The 19,097-nt window shown below is 39.1% G+C and overlaps 1 protein-coding gene across 2 annotated transcripts in view; it reads left to right on the top strand.

Moving 5' to 3' along the window:
- The window catches only part of NISCH (nischarin), a 31,724-nt gene continuing 12,627 nt past the window's right edge, over positions 1 to 19,097 (top strand). For both annotated transcript variants that reach the window (XM_068960251.1, XM_068960249.1), the window contains exons 1-12: positions 1 to 143; positions 5,976 to 6,059; positions 6,887 to 7,069; positions 10,269 to 10,317; positions 12,114 to 12,277; positions 13,819 to 13,914; positions 14,902 to 14,997; positions 15,480 to 15,632; positions 16,801 to 16,869; positions 17,303 to 17,488; positions 17,714 to 17,842; positions 18,284 to 18,397. In XM_068960251.1, the coding sequence (XP_068816352.1) occupies positions 63 to 143; positions 5,976 to 6,059; positions 6,887 to 7,069; positions 10,269 to 10,317; positions 12,114 to 12,277; positions 13,819 to 13,914; positions 14,902 to 14,997; positions 15,480 to 15,632; positions 16,801 to 16,869; positions 17,303 to 17,488; positions 17,714 to 17,842; positions 18,284 to 18,397 (1,404 nt within the window). In that variant the 5' untranslated portion in view covers positions 1 to 62. The remainder of the gene's footprint in view (positions 144 to 5,975; positions 6,060 to 6,886; positions 7,070 to 10,268; positions 10,318 to 12,113; positions 12,278 to 13,818; positions 13,915 to 14,901; positions 14,998 to 15,479; positions 15,633 to 16,800; positions 16,870 to 17,302; positions 17,489 to 17,713; positions 17,843 to 18,283; positions 18,398 to 19,097) is intronic.

The raw sequence follows: 19,097 nt of genomic DNA, 5'->3' as shown, positions 1-19,097 counted from the left end.
GAGCAGCGGCGGCGGCGGCGTGAGCGCGGCGGCGCCCGGTCCTCCGCGCTCCTCGCGGCGCCATGGACGCGGCGGCGGAGGAGGGCGAGGAGCCCCCTCGGGGGGCGCGGGTGCTGGGCTCCGAGCTGGTGGAGACCTACACGGTGAGGGGGCCGTCGCGGCAGGGCGGGAGGCGGCAGGCCCGGCCCGGCCCGGCCCGGCGCGGGGGGCGGCGGGGGGAGGCCGGCGCGGCCCGGGGCGCGGCGCTGGCGCTGCTGCCCTCCTGCCAGGCTAGTGTTTCAGCGGAGCCTGAATGTGCGGAGCTTGTCGTGCTCGTGGGCGCACGTCTACGCGCGTGTGTACGTGTATGACCTGAGAAGCTGCCGTCGAGAAAGGGTAGCTTTTAAAACCGGCCCGAGTATAGTGTCTAGTATCTTGTTAAGGTGAAAATACTTCAGAATCCCTCCTGAAAAGGTTCGTTTTCTGTTCAGAGAAAATCAGACGATTTCGGGATGGTATTGCACGTAGCCAATTTTTTTTTCTTTTACCCCACAAAAAAAAAGGAAAGGTCGTCAGCAGCATTTCTTTTGGGGAAGGAGTTTAACTTTTTGATTTATAACTTCTTTTTTTTTTCTTTTTTTTTAAACTAGTTTCAGTGTACCCAGACTTAATCGTTCTGGTTTTTTAGGAAGAAGCTCATCACAATAACAGGCCTCAGTGTAATTGCACACAGAAAACCTCTCAAGAACACCGCCCTGTTATATAACTAAATTTTTTTTCTACCCCTACCTTAGTCTACTGTGATTTGAATGATCTTTTTTTGGAGAATGCACATTATGACCCCAGGCTTCTTCCTGCACTAGGAACTCAAAGGAGGAAAAAGGAAAGAGGCAACGTGATTTAGAAGGGCAGCGCTTGTTAGAAGTTGTGTATTATTTTTGCAAGTAGTACCTTAGATTGCTGTCACTGAAAAGGTACTCAAAAAAACTTCTGAGCAACAGGAGAGCAGTTTCTGATTTTTTAATAAGACAGAGTGATTGTGAAGCCATGCTTTGGCAAGAGAATTTACACCGCTGTAGTACTTGAAGGGCTTAGCTCTTTTTCTTATTGACAACCCTTGAAACATCAGTGTTTAGGAATGGCACTCAGGTGATGAGAGGCCGTGTTTGCAGACCTAGATAAAAACGTAACGAACACTTCAGATCACCTTGTTAAGGGGAACATTTGGTGAATTAGTTGGTGAGAAGTTTAAAATACATTCTTGAAGATTGTTTCAATTCTTTCTGCCAGTTTAGTTACAGAGTATGTATTTACAGAAACTGTACTTCTGCTGTTGTGGTGTCACCACTGTGTGTGCTGGACATGTGCTTCTTCCCCCTGAGCCGGTTTGGTTTCAAAGTCACAAATCAGTCAGGGCATGGTGAGGCTTTTGTGGCATGTTAATAGGAAACTTCTGATTTAGATGTGAACTGAAATTCAATAGTGTTAGTGATAGAGTTTTCACGAGTATTTTACAGTAGTTGTGATTGAGAAATTCAAGTGAGTTTATTTGAGAAAATTTCAAAATGTTACCTGTCCCTGTGCTCCACTAGACACAGGTTAGGGGCACAGCAGGTGAAACGTGAGCTACTTAGCTGCTTTAGCTTGCACATCAGCCTTGTGGCACAACCAACCTTTGGTAATACCATTAATGTGCTAGATTGAGCTGTATGTAGTACAGGCACATAACTTACTCTGCTGTAGGTAATCTTCAGCACATCTGCTGATAGTTGGAGATAACAATGTTTTAAGCCACTGCTGTCAGAAGCTTATTTTTTAAGGCCTAAATTCTTATTTAATAATTATGTTTCTGGAAATGTCGTGCTGTTTTAGTGCCATTTTTATAGGGGGCTTTGAAAGTAAGGTGTTTGGAAGGCAAAATTTGCCAGTAATTGGTCGTATTTTGATTCTGTGCTGTGGTTTCCAGGGAATCATGGCATTAAGTTTACTTGTGGGTAAACTTTACAAATTGTTAGCAGGACTCCAAACCTGCAGCCAGCTTCTATGAAAAGGCCCAAGCCACTGGAAATGTAGGCATATATCTTTAAATGCAAACAGAAATGATGTATGAAACAATTCACAAGATGAAATGATTTACAAAAATTAGCATTTGTGTTGGGTGTTTAAAATTCAAATGTTGTGGCACTAAGGACTTGACAGTGACCTGTACCTGAGCAGAAGTGAAATACAGGTGGTGGAAGAGAGTCAGCCAAATATGGTAAAGATGAACAGGAAAATAGAACAGTAGCAAGATGTGTCTTTATCCATTAGCATGTAGCAGTCATGACAACAGGGGTCAAGTAGCACTATTTAAATCCTTGTTTCTGAAAGAATCAGTTTTCTTTTGGCGTTGTTGCTTCCCATTCTACCCTGCGCTTCAGCACTCCAGCGTTCGAGATGATCTCAACAGAAGGAGGCATATTTGAATGACATTATTTGTATGATGTTTTGAGCTTATATCCTGTAAAACATATAGGGCAGACCCACAGTGCTATGTAATTTTGAAGATACTTTTAAAAATATTAGTTACTCTTGTCGAAATTTTTCAGGTGGAAGACTACCTGTGGATTAATCCAGTGGAAAAGATATTGAACTTGTTAACATTTTTCTGTTGACTTGAGAAAGTATGAGCACTTTTGTAAGGTATTTCTCCTGCATGTATTGGAGAAATACGAGACCAGGTATTTCTCCTGCATGTGCTGATCCAGCTTAGATGCTGACTGAAGGCTGGCTGATTGTAAAAAAAGGCCTTTAGGCTGCCAGTGCTTCATTGGTTTCCTGCTGTGCATTTGTTTGTTTGGCCTAAATTGCCTTCCTGCCTTTCCTGTCTTCTACAGCTGTTTTTAGTATAATTTAATATTACTTTGGTGTGTAAGGAAAACACTGTGGCTTCCTTGAATGGGTTTAAACTGTCTGGCTGTACTTGACAAGGCAGGGAGGAGGAGATTTGGTTGTATCCTTGTTCCGCCATTTGGGACCTACTGGCTGCAGTCCCACCTGCATGCCAGACTTCCTGTGGGCAGCTCTGTTTGCCATCTGTAAAGTGAGGTACTTGCCTTTTTCTTGACAATACCAAGGTGATGTAGCAGGGCAATGTTGGATGAGAGGTGCAATGGAGTTGCGCGTATGCCATGCAATGTGAGATGAGCAGGGTTTTATAACCCTGCACCAAGTAGACAAAGGTCAATCTGGAATCACTGATGTTCATTTAATAGCAGGTTTAGAAGTTATGCTACTTAAAAAATTAAATTACTAGTAAGTATTTTACTTAGGGAGATGAAAGGCATTCTGTCTGGGGAGCAAGTACTTGATGGCAATGAGCCTAAAGTGACTATAAACAGCCTCAGCAGTAAGAAAAATTATCATGAAAAAATACAGCAGTATAGATCTGTTAAACACTTTACAAAGTAGAATTTAAATTGACCAAAGCAACTGATTTATAGAAAGGTATAGAATCTTCATTACACAGAGGCTGGTAAAAGGGGGAGACTCTGGAAAATGGGGAGGTAGGTTCCCAGGATGAAAACCTGCGGATGTAAACCCTTTCACGTTTTAGTTCAAAAGAAACACAGTTTATGGCAAAACTGCAGGGGGAGATTTCACATGGTAGATTTTGTCTGGGAGATGATGCAGTGTGATACATTTCATTCATCTCTTCATTTGTTTCTGCCTTTCAGCCATTGGCTTGGTAGCCAGGCACTGAACAATCTTAACTTAATAAACGGCCAGCCTTGTCATGTTCGTGCACCCAAAATTAATTGGAGATGTACTTATGTAGCTGACTTTTTTTTTTTAAACTTCAAATTTTTACTTTAAAACGACTGATTGATTTCTGTATCAATTTTGGAAACAAGGCTTTGGAGCGCATCAGCATATTGCATTTGTATGTATTCTGCACGATAAAGGCAGCTTGTGGATTAATGTGAAATCACTTCCTGTGATTCTGCTATTAGTGCTGTTGGACAGGTGAATATGTACTGCTAATCCTTGATGTGTTCTACATGGGGAACATCGTGGCTTTTTAAAATCTTAATTTGAAGTGTTGTATCAGTACATCTGAAACGTTCACAGTCGTTTTCTTGGCCAGGCTGCTGCATATCCACTTGGTTCAGTACTCTCTTTCTAGCAGTCATCAGTGCTTGTCATTTCAGCAGGAGAATGCGAAACCCTTATTACGCGTTTACCCTGCCTGATTGCAGAGTACCGTAAATAGAGAGAAGGTGCATTTCTTCCTCATCTCACAAGCTATCATCTGGGAGCTGTGAAGTTTACTGTGTTTTCAGTGTCTGATCTTAAGGTTTTATTCATTATATATTCAGTCTGCATTGCATTTTGCTATACTGTTTTATCTCCTATAATATTTTTAGCACAGCTAGCTTTTAAACAGAGGTAGTAATTTTGTTATAGCTTCTAAGGGTAGTACTTCTTTGGTTCTAAATGTAATCCTCTGGTTTCTTTGAGTCTCCACTTGCTTTCCTCTGGGTTGTGAGGAACTTCTGAATACTCAGGTTATTCCTGTTCTAGTTTCTCATAGGCATGGTAAATAATCCTGACCTGCAGTTTCCCAGCACATGACAGGAGATCAGACACAGGCCTTAATTGGCGTAGTAATCCTGTGTAAACCGTCTGTGTTTTTCACTGCTCTTCAGAACACTGATGCATCATTTGCTGTATGCACTAGTCAGACATCTTGATTCAATTCTCTGTAGGACTTGTTTGGTTTGTTCAGCAAGGCAGCGTGTTGCGGGCTCAGATGTTTCATACCAAAAAAATGCATCTGTGCTATAACTCTTCTAGAATTCAAGTGGTATTCTAGTCAGTGTTTGTTACTCTACTGGTCTGTGCCAATAGTAAGTGAAAACTGCCTTTCTTTTATGTAACAAACTGAAAATTGACTGTTGATGCTTTTTTCCCTCAAGTGGGATTAGCAGTAGATGTACATTCTTCCCGTAGCACCTGTGAATCAGGTCCGTGTCACCTATGATAGCAGACAAGTTCCCTAGTGTGTTAAAGGCTTTCAATATCTGCTTGTCAATTGTTTTTTTTTTTTTTTTAAGCAAGGAATATAGTTGGAATAGATAACACAGTTTCTTTATTTGGTTGTTTTCAAGTAGCTCTATATGCAAGAAGAACTGGTTCTGCTGAGCCATGATTGTTTTATACGTTGTGTTTTATTTTCTTTCTTGACAGTTTCATTGGGATGGCTTGCTTCTGGTATATCCAAAGGTGGATTGTGAGTTTTTTGCAGAATCAGTTCTGTTCAATCTGGAAAGTCACCTGCAATGAAAATCTTCAGTTGTGTCTGTTCAGTACATGCCCAGTTAAAAATGATTAGCCTTCTCTAAAGAAATATTGGATTGCTTTAGTTAATTGTAATGGTTCTTTGGGCACAGTCATAACTATCAGGAAGCTCTGTTATGTTTGCTTTCGCCTGAAAGGAATAAAATAATTAACATCCAAGCAACCAAAGGATTTGCCTAGGCTTCTAAAGGTCAAACCCCAGTTTTCTGCTTAACGGTGAAGTGACAGGAGGATGTTTGTCAAGTTCCTTTGCCTGTTGTGGAGCTTGCTAAACCTGAGGAGGGATGCTGCTGTCTCCTGCTTGCTATGGCTAGGTGTGAGCGCGAACATAAGCTGGCTAGCAGAAACGTTCAGAAAAAGCGATAGTTTTGAGTTCTTGGTGGTTAAACTTCAGGACGGAAAAATAATAGCAGTTGCTTTGAGGTAAGAAGAGCGTCTACCCATTTTTCTTCGTGGAGCAGTCTTGTGAATGAGGTCAGGCATCCTGCACCAGCAAAGTCACTGTAGAGTTTGGATAAGCTTTTAGTTAACTATGATACCTTGTTATGAGTGTAGAATCACATTATAGTGATACATTAACCTACACGTATCACAGTCAGCTTTTTTTTTAAACTGCTTTTCCAGTTCCTTTCCTTACTTTATTTTCTTCCTTTTAGGTGTACATTATTCAGGTCAGTGTTGGCAATCATCAGTGGACAGTCAAACATCGTTATAGTGATTTCCATGACCTGCATGAAAAGGTAAAGGTAATAAAACTGTGGCGTCGGTCTCTTGCAAGACATCTTGCAGTTTGTGTAGTTCTGTTATGTGGGATGTAAGCTCTTTCCTCAGTAAAGAGTGAGAATATCTGCTAGATAGATATTAAACCATCTAAACTGCAAACTAAAGTCCTTTTTTGCATGAGCAGCATTATCTGCTGTGGTTATACTGCCCCCTTGAACTATAGGAGATTGACCTGGACATTAGCCTTGGACACAAGCCTGCTATCAGAAAGAATACCGTTCAGACTGGAGTCGTTAAAACTTTTGCCAGGAGAAATGTGTATGATAGCTAATTTGGTCACCAGATGCTGGATTGGAACAAAGACTGTCTTCAAGGGGTTGCTAATAAGCTGTTGTTAGATGGTTGTGTGTGGTAGTTACTAAGCCGTACTGATTAAAAACAGCAAGTGACAATGAGAGGAAGTCCAACATATTCAAGAGTGGACTGCTTTCTCAAGAGCACACCTGATATTCTGTAGTTTTATCATCTTAAATAGTTGCATTTTGCTCTGTGTTATGCACACGTTGCGTGGAGTAATCTTGTGAGTGGGACTAGTCGGACAGGCATGGATTTTCACGTTCATGTTTTCTCAGACTACACCATCATTAAACTTCCTATAGTTTTATGATAAAATGTTCTTTCTAAAGATACCTAAGGTTAGAAATTGAGTAATAGCTTAATTTACTGAGGTAATTTTAGTCTTGGATCTTACCAGGGACAGACAGCACGCTCTTAATGCATTCATTTGCATCTTTCATGTTCAGATGGTGTGTCAGGCCATAACTCTGGTCTTTCTGTCTTTCAGCTTGTTTCAGAAAAGAAAATTGATAAAAATCTGTTACCGCCGAAGAAGATTATTGGAAAAAATTCCAAAAGCCTCGTGGAGAAAAGACAAAAAGAATTAGAGGTCTACCTGCAAACCCTTCTAGTCAAGTTTCCTATTACTGCTCCAAAAGTGTTGTCACACTTCCTACACTTTCATTTATATGTAAGTTATGTTTTTAGCATATAAAATGCAATACTGACTTTCCTCAGGTCTTTGCCTTGGAGAGAATTGAATGTAACACTTGCAAAATAAATTGCTTTTTTTTTTTCAGTGTTTTGGACAACATAACAAGTAAAGCATGTTTTTAAGGAGATCTTTGACAGGACCTTTATTGCGGTAGATACTGTGCTAGCAAGTAGTGTGGGTAGGGACTCAGAGATAAGAAAATAAATGCTGGCAAAATGCTTGCAGTCTGTGAATAAATGCGCGGCTGAGTTGGTGGTTAAAGCTGAAGTCAATAGTGCTAACTCTCTGAAGGAACATTACATAATTGATCACTCCCCTCTCACACACACTTAACGGTTAGAACTCTGTTTCTGTTCACACTGAGAAGAGTTTCCAGTAGGTCAAATGAAGAAAAACCATACTTCTCCAGAGGAGCACAAAGGAAGAGCAGTAATTGCTTTAGGGGTGGGATGTACTGGAATGGCTCCTTATGGTTTCATATAAAGGCTTCAGAAATGAATCACAAGTGATCCATTAGGTATGTTGATTAAAATTTAACAACAAAAGAGCGAGCTATTTTAGTTGTGTTATCTGAACGTGAGTCCAGGTGATAGTTTAGCGTATGACTTTGATAAACAGGTGAAGGTTTGCTTTATAGTATTGCTATTGCCCTGCAGGTTTGAGTGAGAAACACTAGTTTGTACTGTGATCGAGTCCTCTAAAATGGCTTAGAGTTTTAAAATGTATTAAAAACGTGCATAACAACGTAAAGACAGCGGATGCCTGTTCTCTTCAGACGAAGCAAATTTCCCGATCTTGAGCAAGTTGCATAATTATTCTGTTCTCTGGCTACTCTCTTCAAAGATGTTCTGATGTGTTTCGTTAATGTTTCAGTGCTGAAACTTCCAACGAAGTTCTTTATGCAGGCACAGCTTCTTCCTATTGACACCCCTGTCTTTCAGTTATTTTCTTCCTTTCTCCGACAGTAGTCAGAACCCAACTCACTGAAACTTCTAGTAATTTAATTTAAACTTGCTGTAATGCTCGTCCTTTTATCTTTTACTTTTGCAAAGGACTGGCATTGTTTGGATATGAATGCTTCTCTGTTTCTTTACTGCACTTGTGTTTTAGGAGCAAAAGTGTTGCTTAATCTGCACTTCTTTGTCTTAAGTGAGTCTGGGTTGAGGTATAAATTCAATTGTTTCTGCCTGGAACTTCTTAGAGTACTTTTAAATATTTACAAGAAATGTTAGCCATTCAGAAGAAAAGCTAAATATTTACCTTAGCAATTCTACTAAAAATAATCTTTCTGCAGAACTTTGATCTTTTAAAATATCTCAGTTTTCAAACAGCCCATGTTCATGCTTGAGAGAGCGTAATTCCTAATATTGCCTCGTTAGTTTATATAGGAAGACTGAGAGATTTGTCTGTTGTTTATATATAGTATTTCCAGTAGAGAATGCTTAACTTTATTTTCCAGGTTGATAGAACTGAATGGAGCAGAAATAGCCTTCCATAAATACATGAAAAATACTGTGAAGCCTTGATATGTTGCAAGGAAAAATTAGGTACCGCTGGGCACAGAAAAGCACTTGCGTATGATAATAGTGTGGTACGTTACTCTGGCGTACCTTGTATAGGACATCCGTGGTGAAATGAGGATGCTGATTTCGTTGCACGTTCTTGCACTTTGTCATCTTAAAAGATGCTTTGCTAACTTACAGATAGAAGCTTTAGCAGGAAGAGAGGTGAGTGCCCCCAAGCTGCTGTTCAGCAGCTGCTGCGGACAGATGATTTCTGGGTGGTTGATACATACAAGTAATTAGAGCTGAGACAGAGTCTTCTCCTCCTGGAGCTGACACAATAATGCAGTCACTTTTTTTGCGTGTTAATCGCTGGACAATCCAAGTCATAATCTTGTTTCGATCATAAACGTAGGAAAAATATCTGCTATGTGTCCCAAGTGATGAAAGGGATACAGAGAGTATTGTTGTTTTTAATTAAGCGTGTACATGCTGGATGAGTATAATTGGTTTGTTCAAAATAAGTCAAAGCTGTTGAATTTTGTTTGGAACGCAGCTCCTTTTAGCTTGTGGTCCCAAAACTCTGGTTTGGAGGCTTTGTCCTCAGTGAGCTCAGTTTCGGTTGTTTTGAGATGTGCTTTTCTAAAAATGCTTGCCTTAGGAAATGAACCAAACCATCTGTTGCAGATGTCCTGTGGGTTTATTCCCTTGTTATGAATCATGAGGGCTTTGTCAGCAGAGCAAGCTCATCAAATATTCATTTCATGATAATCCATAAGATCTGTTTACCCTTTGCTACTACTTTATAATGAGATGTGTGTGTCTAGGAGAAGCTTCACTATTACAGTGGTTTTATTTTATGCTGTTCTTGTGGGGCTTTGAGAGAGAACTGTTGGAAATGCTCAGAACTATTTCTGGCTTCCACAGAGCGTTTGCTTGTTGTGGGGAGAAATAGATCTAAATGGAAAATGCTTGCACTGATCTTTGCGCACCTTCAGTTTTAGAAAGAACAAATCCCTGCATTGAAAGTTTTCAGCCTTTTCCTTCCTTCTGGAGCTGTCAATGCCTGGAATGGAAGCCGAGTTACCTGGATTGGCCTGGGAGGGTGGAGAAGATGGAGGATGGAGAAAGGGGCTTTTCAGTTATTTTCTCCAGCAAATATTTGCTACCCTCTTCCCTGCAGATCTGTTCAGCTAGAGTTTTTGGTCTACTAGTGGTATTCCAAGGAAATGTTGAGTGCTTGATGCATTAGATTAATAAAATATTGAAATTGTCGTCCTCTTTTTTTTTTTTTTTTATAACACTATACTTATAATAGAAATTTACCTGATGTTCCAGGAATGATTACTTGAAGTTACTTCAAAAACAAGCTTACTTTCAATTTTGGTGAATGATGGGCAATGATAGTTGTTGTAGCTCCTATTGCCTTGTTCTTTTAATATATTCAGGATGTGCTTATTTAGATGTAGTTCAGTATGTCTTGTCTTGGAAATGAAATAATGTAAAATATAATAATTTAAGGGTGTTTTTCCAAAGTGTCTTGGAGTTGCAAAGAAATCCATTAGACGTATTCACAGTTGATTTCCAAAAAAATTATCAGCAAAGGTGTACATGGAAAAATTGCAATAATTATGTAAATAACAGGCTCAATTACAATGCTTTGTCCTTTGCAGGAGATCAATGGGATCACTGCTGCGCTGGCTGAAGAACTCTTTCACAGAGGTAAAGAACTTGCCAGAAATTAAGTGGGAATGAAGAGGGAGGTTTCCTCTATGTGCATGCATTCACAGTCCAGGGATATTTACTCTCCAGACAATCAGAGATTCTCAGACTCTGCATTATCAGACTCTGGGTCTTTCTCTTCCCCTTCTTTCTCTTCATTTTTTTCTCACTGATGGCAGTTTAGGGCAGATGTACTTTGATTCAAGCCCTTCTATTCAGACTGTTATTTTGGGGGGGACTGTAGCAGTAGTGCAATTGCTTTTGAAAACTAAACAGAGAAATCCATTAATTCAGCTGTTGAAAAGAGCTTGCTTTGTGTCCTGAAAGGATAAGATGTGTTTTGTTACTAGTGATCAGAAGCTTTTGTTAAGCTTTCTGTCTTGACGTGTTGTTTTGCAACACGTAGGGAAGTTTGTTTTGTGTCAGTGAGTGCTGATGTAGTATGTGTTACATGCAAGAAACCACTTTGGGTCTAATTTAAGAATTTCTGTTCTTTCAGAATTCAGGAAACGTGAGACATTCTGGTCAGTTAAAGGATGTTCTTTTCTGAGGCTGGCAGATGAAAGTGGAATACGCTTGCTATAACTGCAGTAGCTCTTTTTTTTTTTTTTTTTTGTCTCTGCTGTAAATAGAAGTGATCCATTGACAGCAGGAGAAGTGTGAAGTAGTTAACCCAGGCTAGTTTTGTTTGGAAGGAGATTCTAGGTGCTACTGTTCATTCCCGCTGGAGCAGTGGTGGTGTTGGCTGGGGTGATAGGTGAAGCATGTTTCAGAATGCCATTTTAGATTGTTCTGGCACAAATTTAACTGTAGCTAAAGCCATTTCAGAGGGTTCAGAGCAAATTTTGAAACGTTGTAATATAGTTCCTGAAGAAATTTGTCCTGACTTTGTAGCACACGTAGTTTTACTGACGTTGGAGTCACTGTTATCTGACTGCTGTATATTGGTGTACCCTCGCCTTAATGTGCAGCTGGACTCTTGGGACTTGCTCCTATTGAAGCCAAAGGGATTTTTGCTCCTCTCAGAGCACTTCTGAAAATGCTGCTAATCGTGAAAGCTGATGCTGTCTGGTTCATGGAGTCAAACTAATGTCACTAAAAGGAACAGCTGTGGTCTGTGTTATCTTTTGTGGTGCCTTCAGAGAGACTTTCAGATGCTGTTTCCTACTACTTAAATACTGTTCTAGAATGAAATGGGAATGAAAAAATAGTAACAATGCATTTTTCTGTCCTGGGAGCTTGTATTTGTATTAGTGTAGTAAAGGACCTTGTACTCCACAAAAACTTTTGCTGTAATTCTGCAAATTTTTTGCAGTATAGCAAAAGCGGTAAGGTCTGGTGTGGTTTTTTTTTTTTTTTAGATGACAGGCACTGCCTTTTCTGGATGTAATGATAAGTGCTAACTGTTACAGAACTTATCTTAAAAATATCTTGGAGAAAGCTTCATATCTTTTACATTATGTAAATGAATGTTGTCTGAATCTGGTCCTGATGAGATTGAGAGAAATTTGCCATTAGTTGCATTGAGAGCTTCAGGCTTATATGATGAGAGTGCCCTTTTCCACGCCTAGATTATTCTAAAGTTAGAATTTATAAATTCAACTCTTCTAGTACCTGTTTAAAATGTTAAAAAATGTGCATTGTTTTGGTGCCTCAATCTGAGCTTAGAATATAAGGGACAAACATGTCATCTCTAAGCTTAGATCTTCTCTGTATCATTTGTTCATTTGTTACCACTGTAGTTGTGCGACTCACTGCAGCAATGTGTTTAATATCATTATATGCTTCTTTGGCAGGAGAACAGTTATTAATGGCTGGAGAAGTCTTTAGCATCAGACCCTTGCAGTTATATGCTGTCACTCAACAGTTGCTACAAGGGAAGCCTACATGTGCTAATGGAGATGCCAAAACAGATCTAGGTCATATTCTGGATTTCACTTGTAGACTCAAGTATTTAAAGGTGAGCTATACTTGCACAAAACCTGCAGACATTGTTTCTAGCAGACTCTGACATGATTCTTAGCAAACTTGGAGTCTAGTGTGAATGCTGAAGAGCTTTACGGATGGTGTCATTTAAGCCCCTGCAAGCATTGAGAAGTCCATATTAAACAGACGCTTATTCTGCCTACCTTCAGTAAACCCCTAGTTCTCTAAGATGATGATTCCCCTCTGTGGCATGGTCTCTTTAGCCATTCTGTCTGTATGAATGCAGCCATAGAATCTTACTGGGTGCTACTGGGCATGGGTAGGTAGATAAGCGTTCTCTTTAACCATGCATTCTTTGCATATGCTATGGCTAGGCCTGTGTGTCTGTATGTATACACATGTATAAATGTATGCATGCAAGTACATTTAGAAATCCTAACCCCTTTTTTGTTTCTACTTCTGACTGAATCTTAAAACATCCAAAAAAACCCCAGAAACACAAACACCCCACTTTCATATTTGACATTGCCCTGAAGTTCTAACTAAAATACTGCTTCAGAATAAATGTAATATTTTCCTACCAAATAAGTTAATTGGAAAGGGTTTTCTGGAGGAACTTTTTAACAGTGGGCTGTTAAAATTTTTCAAGGACAGTTTTAGCCCCTTTATTACATGAAGAAGAGTTTCCTTTTAACTGTGTTGTGCGTTTAAAGGGGAAACAAAGATGAGGGTCAGGGAAGCTTCAGTGGAAGACTTAGCAAGTTGCAAAAGTAAAAAGACACCTATACTGGTATTCCTGTGGAACTTGAGTAGCCTTTGCCGTCCGGTGGGTTTACAGAATCCTCTGAACTGAGGATTCTCTGGTTGAAGAAAAGTGTATCTTTTAGAAAAATACCTATCTTGAGAGTTTTCAGAATTTCTGGCCTTTCTGGATGCTTTTGAGTGAGTCCTTTCAAAGCTTTTGACAGAAAAGCTGAAAATGTTTCTCCCAAGATTCAGATGTTCACAGCAAGCGTTAATGAAACAAGCCATCTCTCTTTTCATGCTGCTGACGTTCTCTGAGGCCAAAATAGTGAGACCAAATAGAAATTTTAGGCGCTTCTTTATTAGATGTGTACCAATGGAGTGTGGTATTTTTTCCAAAATCATCTTGGCAATGCCCTGAACTTCATTCTAGGTAGTAGAAATGAAGGTAGTTCTGTCTTGGAAGATCAGTTGTTTCAGGAAAGTTGTTTTTAGTGAATGTAGGCCTGTCTTGGTCAGCTGAGGATGAGATGTTGGTCAGTCTTGCCTATGGTATCTTTTTTTTGCGTGTCCTCTGTGCTACAGAATACAAGCACAAGGTGGCAGTTTAAGTTTAGTCCTTTACTTTCTGTGCGTAGCTGGTGCAACTGACATTTTTTCCTGAAGAACTGAGTTGCCTGTAATTTTCACGAATCATTGCATATTTGAAAATTTAGCCGGAATTTTGAATATTTTTCCAAGATGTTATATTTGTGGTATAGCCAGTATAAGACTTCTGAAATGCAGAAAAGTTTGATATTGCACTAACTGTTTTTAATTGTTGATTTCTAGGTGACTGGAACAGGAGGACCTTTTGGAACCAGTAACATCCAGGAGCATCTCTTGCCTTTTGATCTGTCAATTTTTAAATCACTTCACCAGATAGAGGTATGACTGAGATGCTCTTTGCTCCTAATTTTATAGAGGCTCTGCGAATGCCAGATCTGCTGCATATTTCTCAGCATTAGTAATCATATAATTTGGCTTGGTGCTAGAACAGGAGAGTACAGTGTTTGGAAGTAATCGTGAAGACTTGTGTAATTCTATTCTCATGAAAAGTTTTGGATTGACTGACGTTTTCATCTAGCAGTAAACCTAAGTCTATCTAGAGGTTGGCGGTGCTAATATTGGAAGGCTTTCTTTCAAGGGTGGCAGGAGCTCTGTCTCTCTGTCCAGTGTTATTTTCCTGATACACCAGAAAAGTAGCTAGTTGTGGTCATTTTGCAATGTGTGCAGTGATTTACCAAGAAGTACTTAGTTGCTGGCAGAAGCTGCAGCAGACCTTAGGTGGCATAGATTCAGCATGACTTACAGAAGAAAGGCTTTGTAATCTTAAACTTAGCCTGTGTAGTTAGCACACTGGCATACTAAATGCTTAGCGTAGTCTCCTCGCTTTCCAAGGCACTTCATTTTCTATTTACAGTAAAGAACATATTAGGATACATAAATGAACTTGTCTGCAGTAGAGCCACAGTTTTCTGGGACACCGCTCTTTTTACTAATGGTACAATGCTGTGTCTTGTCAAACTGCCTGGGTAGTTTCACCTCAAGCAGTGTATCGTGGAGAGAGAGAGCTGGTGGAGAAGAATCTTTGTTCAAAGAACTGTTGAAGTTTCACTTTTCTGCAGCTGTGTCTCAATTTCTTTGCTTTAGCTTTACCAAGTTGTGGTATTACTGGCCAGATAATCTCCTGCTTGTGTCTGTGCTACGAGAAGGGGATTTTAGAGGAGCGCTGTAACTACTTTCCAAATTGTTAATAGATCGGAGAACCCAGTATTAAAGCTTTCAGCTGCCTCTTCCATGTTTCACAGTTGTCTGTAATATTGTTTCTGATTTTGTAATATAAATAAAAATTGTAATCTTCTTTTAAAACAGATAAATCACTGTGGGGCAAAACTTATTAAAGGGTTGACTTCATCAAAACATGCTCTAGCCACAATGAGTGTACGATTTTCAGCAACATCGATGAAGGTAAGAGTGATTTCCTACTGCTGGTAGTTGCTTAAAGCACATGCAAAAATAGCATGCAGAAAATGCAGAGGAAGCGTTTACTTGTGTCCCTTCATAGGGGCATCTCTTATGCTTATTGGAACGCATTATTCTGTTATTCATCCAGAGTTTAATGCTAATATCTTGGTGGTTCTTTTCTCTGTGCTTTGATTTGGCAAGGGAAATCTAGTAGTGTAATTTTCTCAGTTCCTGTACTGTATCTCTCCATCCCCTCATTCAGATTGGCTACTGATATTGGAAGTCTCTCCCTATCAATGTAGAATAAGCATGTCAGCTTTCTGACCCAGGCAGCTCACGTTTTAAGACCTATGGCTGTAATTTAGATTATTAAAAAGCTTAGAAATCGTACGTACTTATGCATGCTGTTTGTTGGACTGTTTTCAAAATGGTTAGCTTTCGCTGAAGACATAAACATAATGCTTTACTGTGCTTGTCTTCAATAGGAAATCCTCGTGCCTGAGGCCTCCGAGTTTGATCAGTGGGAGCCAGAGGGTGCAACTTCAAATTGTCCAGTGACAGCAGTTATCCCAACTTGGAGAACTTTAACAACTTTAGATATGAGTCACAACAGCATATCTCAAATTGATGATTCAGTGGTAAGATTCATTTGGAAGAATTATTTTTCATCTTAGGGAAAAAAAAAATACTGTGCTCTTCTGGAGCATTATGTCGTTAGGAGGGGTTTTGCATTTACTTTATATATCTTCATTTTTCTCAAAGGATTTTCAGTTGCACCTACTTTTTTAATGTTGATTAGCAACCCAAATTAAAGCTTACTAGAAAGCAATCTTTGAAAAAGCTGAAGGAGAGACTTTTTGAAAATTTTCTTCTACTACTCCAGCATTTCCTTTGCTAAAGAAGAAGAGCTGTTTATCATTCTGTGCGCTGTAACACACTCGTGAATACTGACTTTTTGAAACATATTTTTACTGTTTGCATTAGCCTTAGGCCACTTAGGAAGGTAAAAAAAAAAAAAAAAAAAAAAACCCAAAATCCTTCTTGGACTAGACTTTGGAGTATTTTCAGGGCTGAAGCTTCCTGCATATTTAAAAACATTTGATTTTCTGGCAGACTTCTTGACGTCAGCACAGTATATAGAGCATGGAATCAACATCTGAAATATTTTGCCAATACCTTGTTTTTGCATTTCGTAACTCAATTGTTAAGGAAAAAAATCTGGCTTTTGTCACAAGAACATGTGTCAAACATACATACTCTTTTACTCAAGTTAGTCCTGTGAAGCATGAAAAATAGTTACTTTTCTAACTGAACATGGAGGGCAGTCCTCTTGTTCAAGATTGTTTGTGATTCTCAGCTTAGGCTTTTCAGCAAGGCAAGTCATTGGTGAGATTGCAACCAAAACAAAGCAAATGTATGTACAGTAGCATCAAAATTCAGCATCATATTCAACATTTGAGTCCTCCAGAATGAAAGGTTTTGTGGGTTAAGATGTGCCTCTAAGAGTTAGAGGCTTATGTGAGCTCATATAATGCTTGGCTAGTATAATCAATATGTGTAGACAAACAGTGAACTTAACAACAGGTTACTCTGAGAAGTATAGTTTGTTTCCGTTTTCCTCAAGAGGAGGATTCAAATTAATTTTGTTGCACTGTAGAACCAAATGATTTTTTTATATCAAAAACTGAGACACTGCTCGTTGGATGATACCTTTCTTTTGCTTGTCAGTCAGCTGTTGGTGAAGGAAGTGTGTCCTGATTTATAAGCTATGATGCATTTTACCACAGGCGTTTTTCCCCCTTCTAGAAATTGATTCCGAAGATTGAATTCCTGGATTTGAGTCACAATGGGGTATCACTGGTAGAAAATTTACAGGTAAACGATGCTTTTGAAGGTGGATTTTTGTTCCAAATGTGTTTTTTGTTTCAGAATTCTGTTGCTGATCTTTGTCATGGGAAACAGTTTAAGGCAAAATAGGTTACTCTCTGTAACGACATCAAGTACTCTTTTAGTGGTGCATTTCTTATTTGCTCTAGATGTTTTCCTTTCTTTGCCAATATTGATGTATAACATTTAGTGCCTTGCCTCCACTGCCAGCCATAGCTCTTAATCAGTAAAACTGCATTTGAGAGGGTTCCCGTTTTAAAAGCTCAAACCGGTTTTATGAACAAATTCATGTTTTTATTGCTAGGCAATATTCCTGTAAACGCTGTTGCACTGAACATAAACCAGCCTTAGTACTTGCGTCTTTAACATTGTTTCATTATAATGATTTGGTATATGACATGGCTCTTCCGTGCTTTTGTAGCATCTTTACAACCTTGTTCATCTGGACTTATCCTACAACAAGCTTACCTCGCTGGAAGGTGTTCACACGAAACTAGGAAACATCAAAACCCTGAATTTAGCAGGCAATCAGTTGGAAAGGCTGTGTGGTCTTAACAAACTGTACTCATTGGTCAACTTGGATCTGAGCAACAACAAAATAGAACAGGTAACTGTTGATCTTTATTTCAGTGTCAATTGTGCTTTGAATTGCAAGAAATTTCTTCTAAAGAGTGAAATTGCAAATTAAAAAATGCAGCTGTAGCAACTTTTCCAGGTTATTACCGGAAATTCACAGTATAATATAACTGTAATTTATGTTAGAGATGCTCAGCCTGTATGCTGATGCTTCATTTATCTATTTACATTTATTCATTTTTCTGTAAACTTTCAGATTGATGAAGTAAGAAATATAGGAAGCCTCCCATGCTTAGAAAAGGTGGCTTTATCCAGCAATCCTTTGAGCATCATTCCTGATTACCGGACCAAAGTCCTTGCCCAGTTTGGGGACAGGGCCTCAGAGGTAAACTATGATGCCCTTTTTCTTTGAAGCTGGCGCCTAACTGAAAAAAAAAATCCTTTTTAAAGTCTGCTGAGGAAAGTAGCGCAAATGTTAGTAAAGCCGATGGGTTTTTACTGTGCGTTGGAGAAGGCCTTTAGAGAATGAGACCGTATTAGTAGTATTCCATTTTATCCTGTCTTCACTGGATAAAGAAACAGTATGTTAATACTGAAACACAGTTGTGCTATAGAAGGGTCTTGAAACAGCTTATCAAGTGTTTCTGAATTTACGTTAAATTAATACCACCTTAGAGCAAGAGTCTAAAGTGATACGGCATTTTGGGGTGTAGTAGTTACAAAAATGCACAAAGCTCACATCAAGCTAATCGTTATTACATTAGTTTTAAAAAAAGATTGCATTATTTTCAATGTCATTTTTAGATATATTATACATTTTCTTCAGGTCTGTTTGGATAACATTGTTACCACAGAAAAGGAACTAGACACTGTGGAAGTGCTGAAAGCTATTCAAAAAGCAAAGGAGGTGAAATACAAACTGAGCAACTCAGATAAAAAGGTGAGTTTGGGGCTGGGGAGCAGTGGTGCTGGGAGGAGTCAGTCGAATGTGCTGCTTGTGATATTTATGGTGTTGTGAAGCTTACAAAAAGGCTATAAAGAAATATATTTCTAATTGGCCAAATATAGGCCAATTAGACAAATAGCCAAATTAGACATTGTCAAATAGCCAAATAAATTAGGTCTAAGTGGACTTCATTAAACTTTCCTTTAGTTATAACAATTTTTTACAATTTCTTTGCTTGCTGCTTTGATGTGGGATGAACTTTTAATTTTTTTCCTATGTTTTCAGTATAATTTCAGTAATTATCTGGCCTTCCTTTCTGTGCTGGCTTGGGAGAGAGGAAGTGGGAGGAAAAGACGGAATGACTTAAAGTACACAGTGAATGTGCAACGGACCATAACAGCCATGCTTTACGTCGTGCATAAGTGCAGAAACATAATTTTACTGCTTATGCAGCAGAATACTAAAGTGACTTTACCAGTCTTCCTTCTTCAGGTTATTTAGCAGTGGGAAAAAGTCAGAAATCTGCATCCTGTTTGCCTTCTTACGCGTCTGTTCTTAGCGCTCTGCGTAGCTGGTTTAATTCCTGCTTAGGAATTAAAATTATTATCAGAGCTTGTTCTGTCCTTGCAGGGTAGAATCTTGCTTTTATTCTCGTGTATTTTATGAAACCCACTGTTACTGTAGTCAGTCAACA

Source organism: Struthio camelus, chromosome 14, assembly GCF_040807025.1.
Source record: "Struthio camelus isolate bStrCam1 chromosome 14, bStrCam1.hap1, whole genome shotgun sequence".
NCBI lineage: Eukaryota > Metazoa > Chordata > Aves > Struthioniformes > Struthionidae > Struthio > Struthio camelus.
Note: the sequence above shows the minus strand (reverse complement) of the source record. Positions and strands in the feature narration are given on the sequence as shown.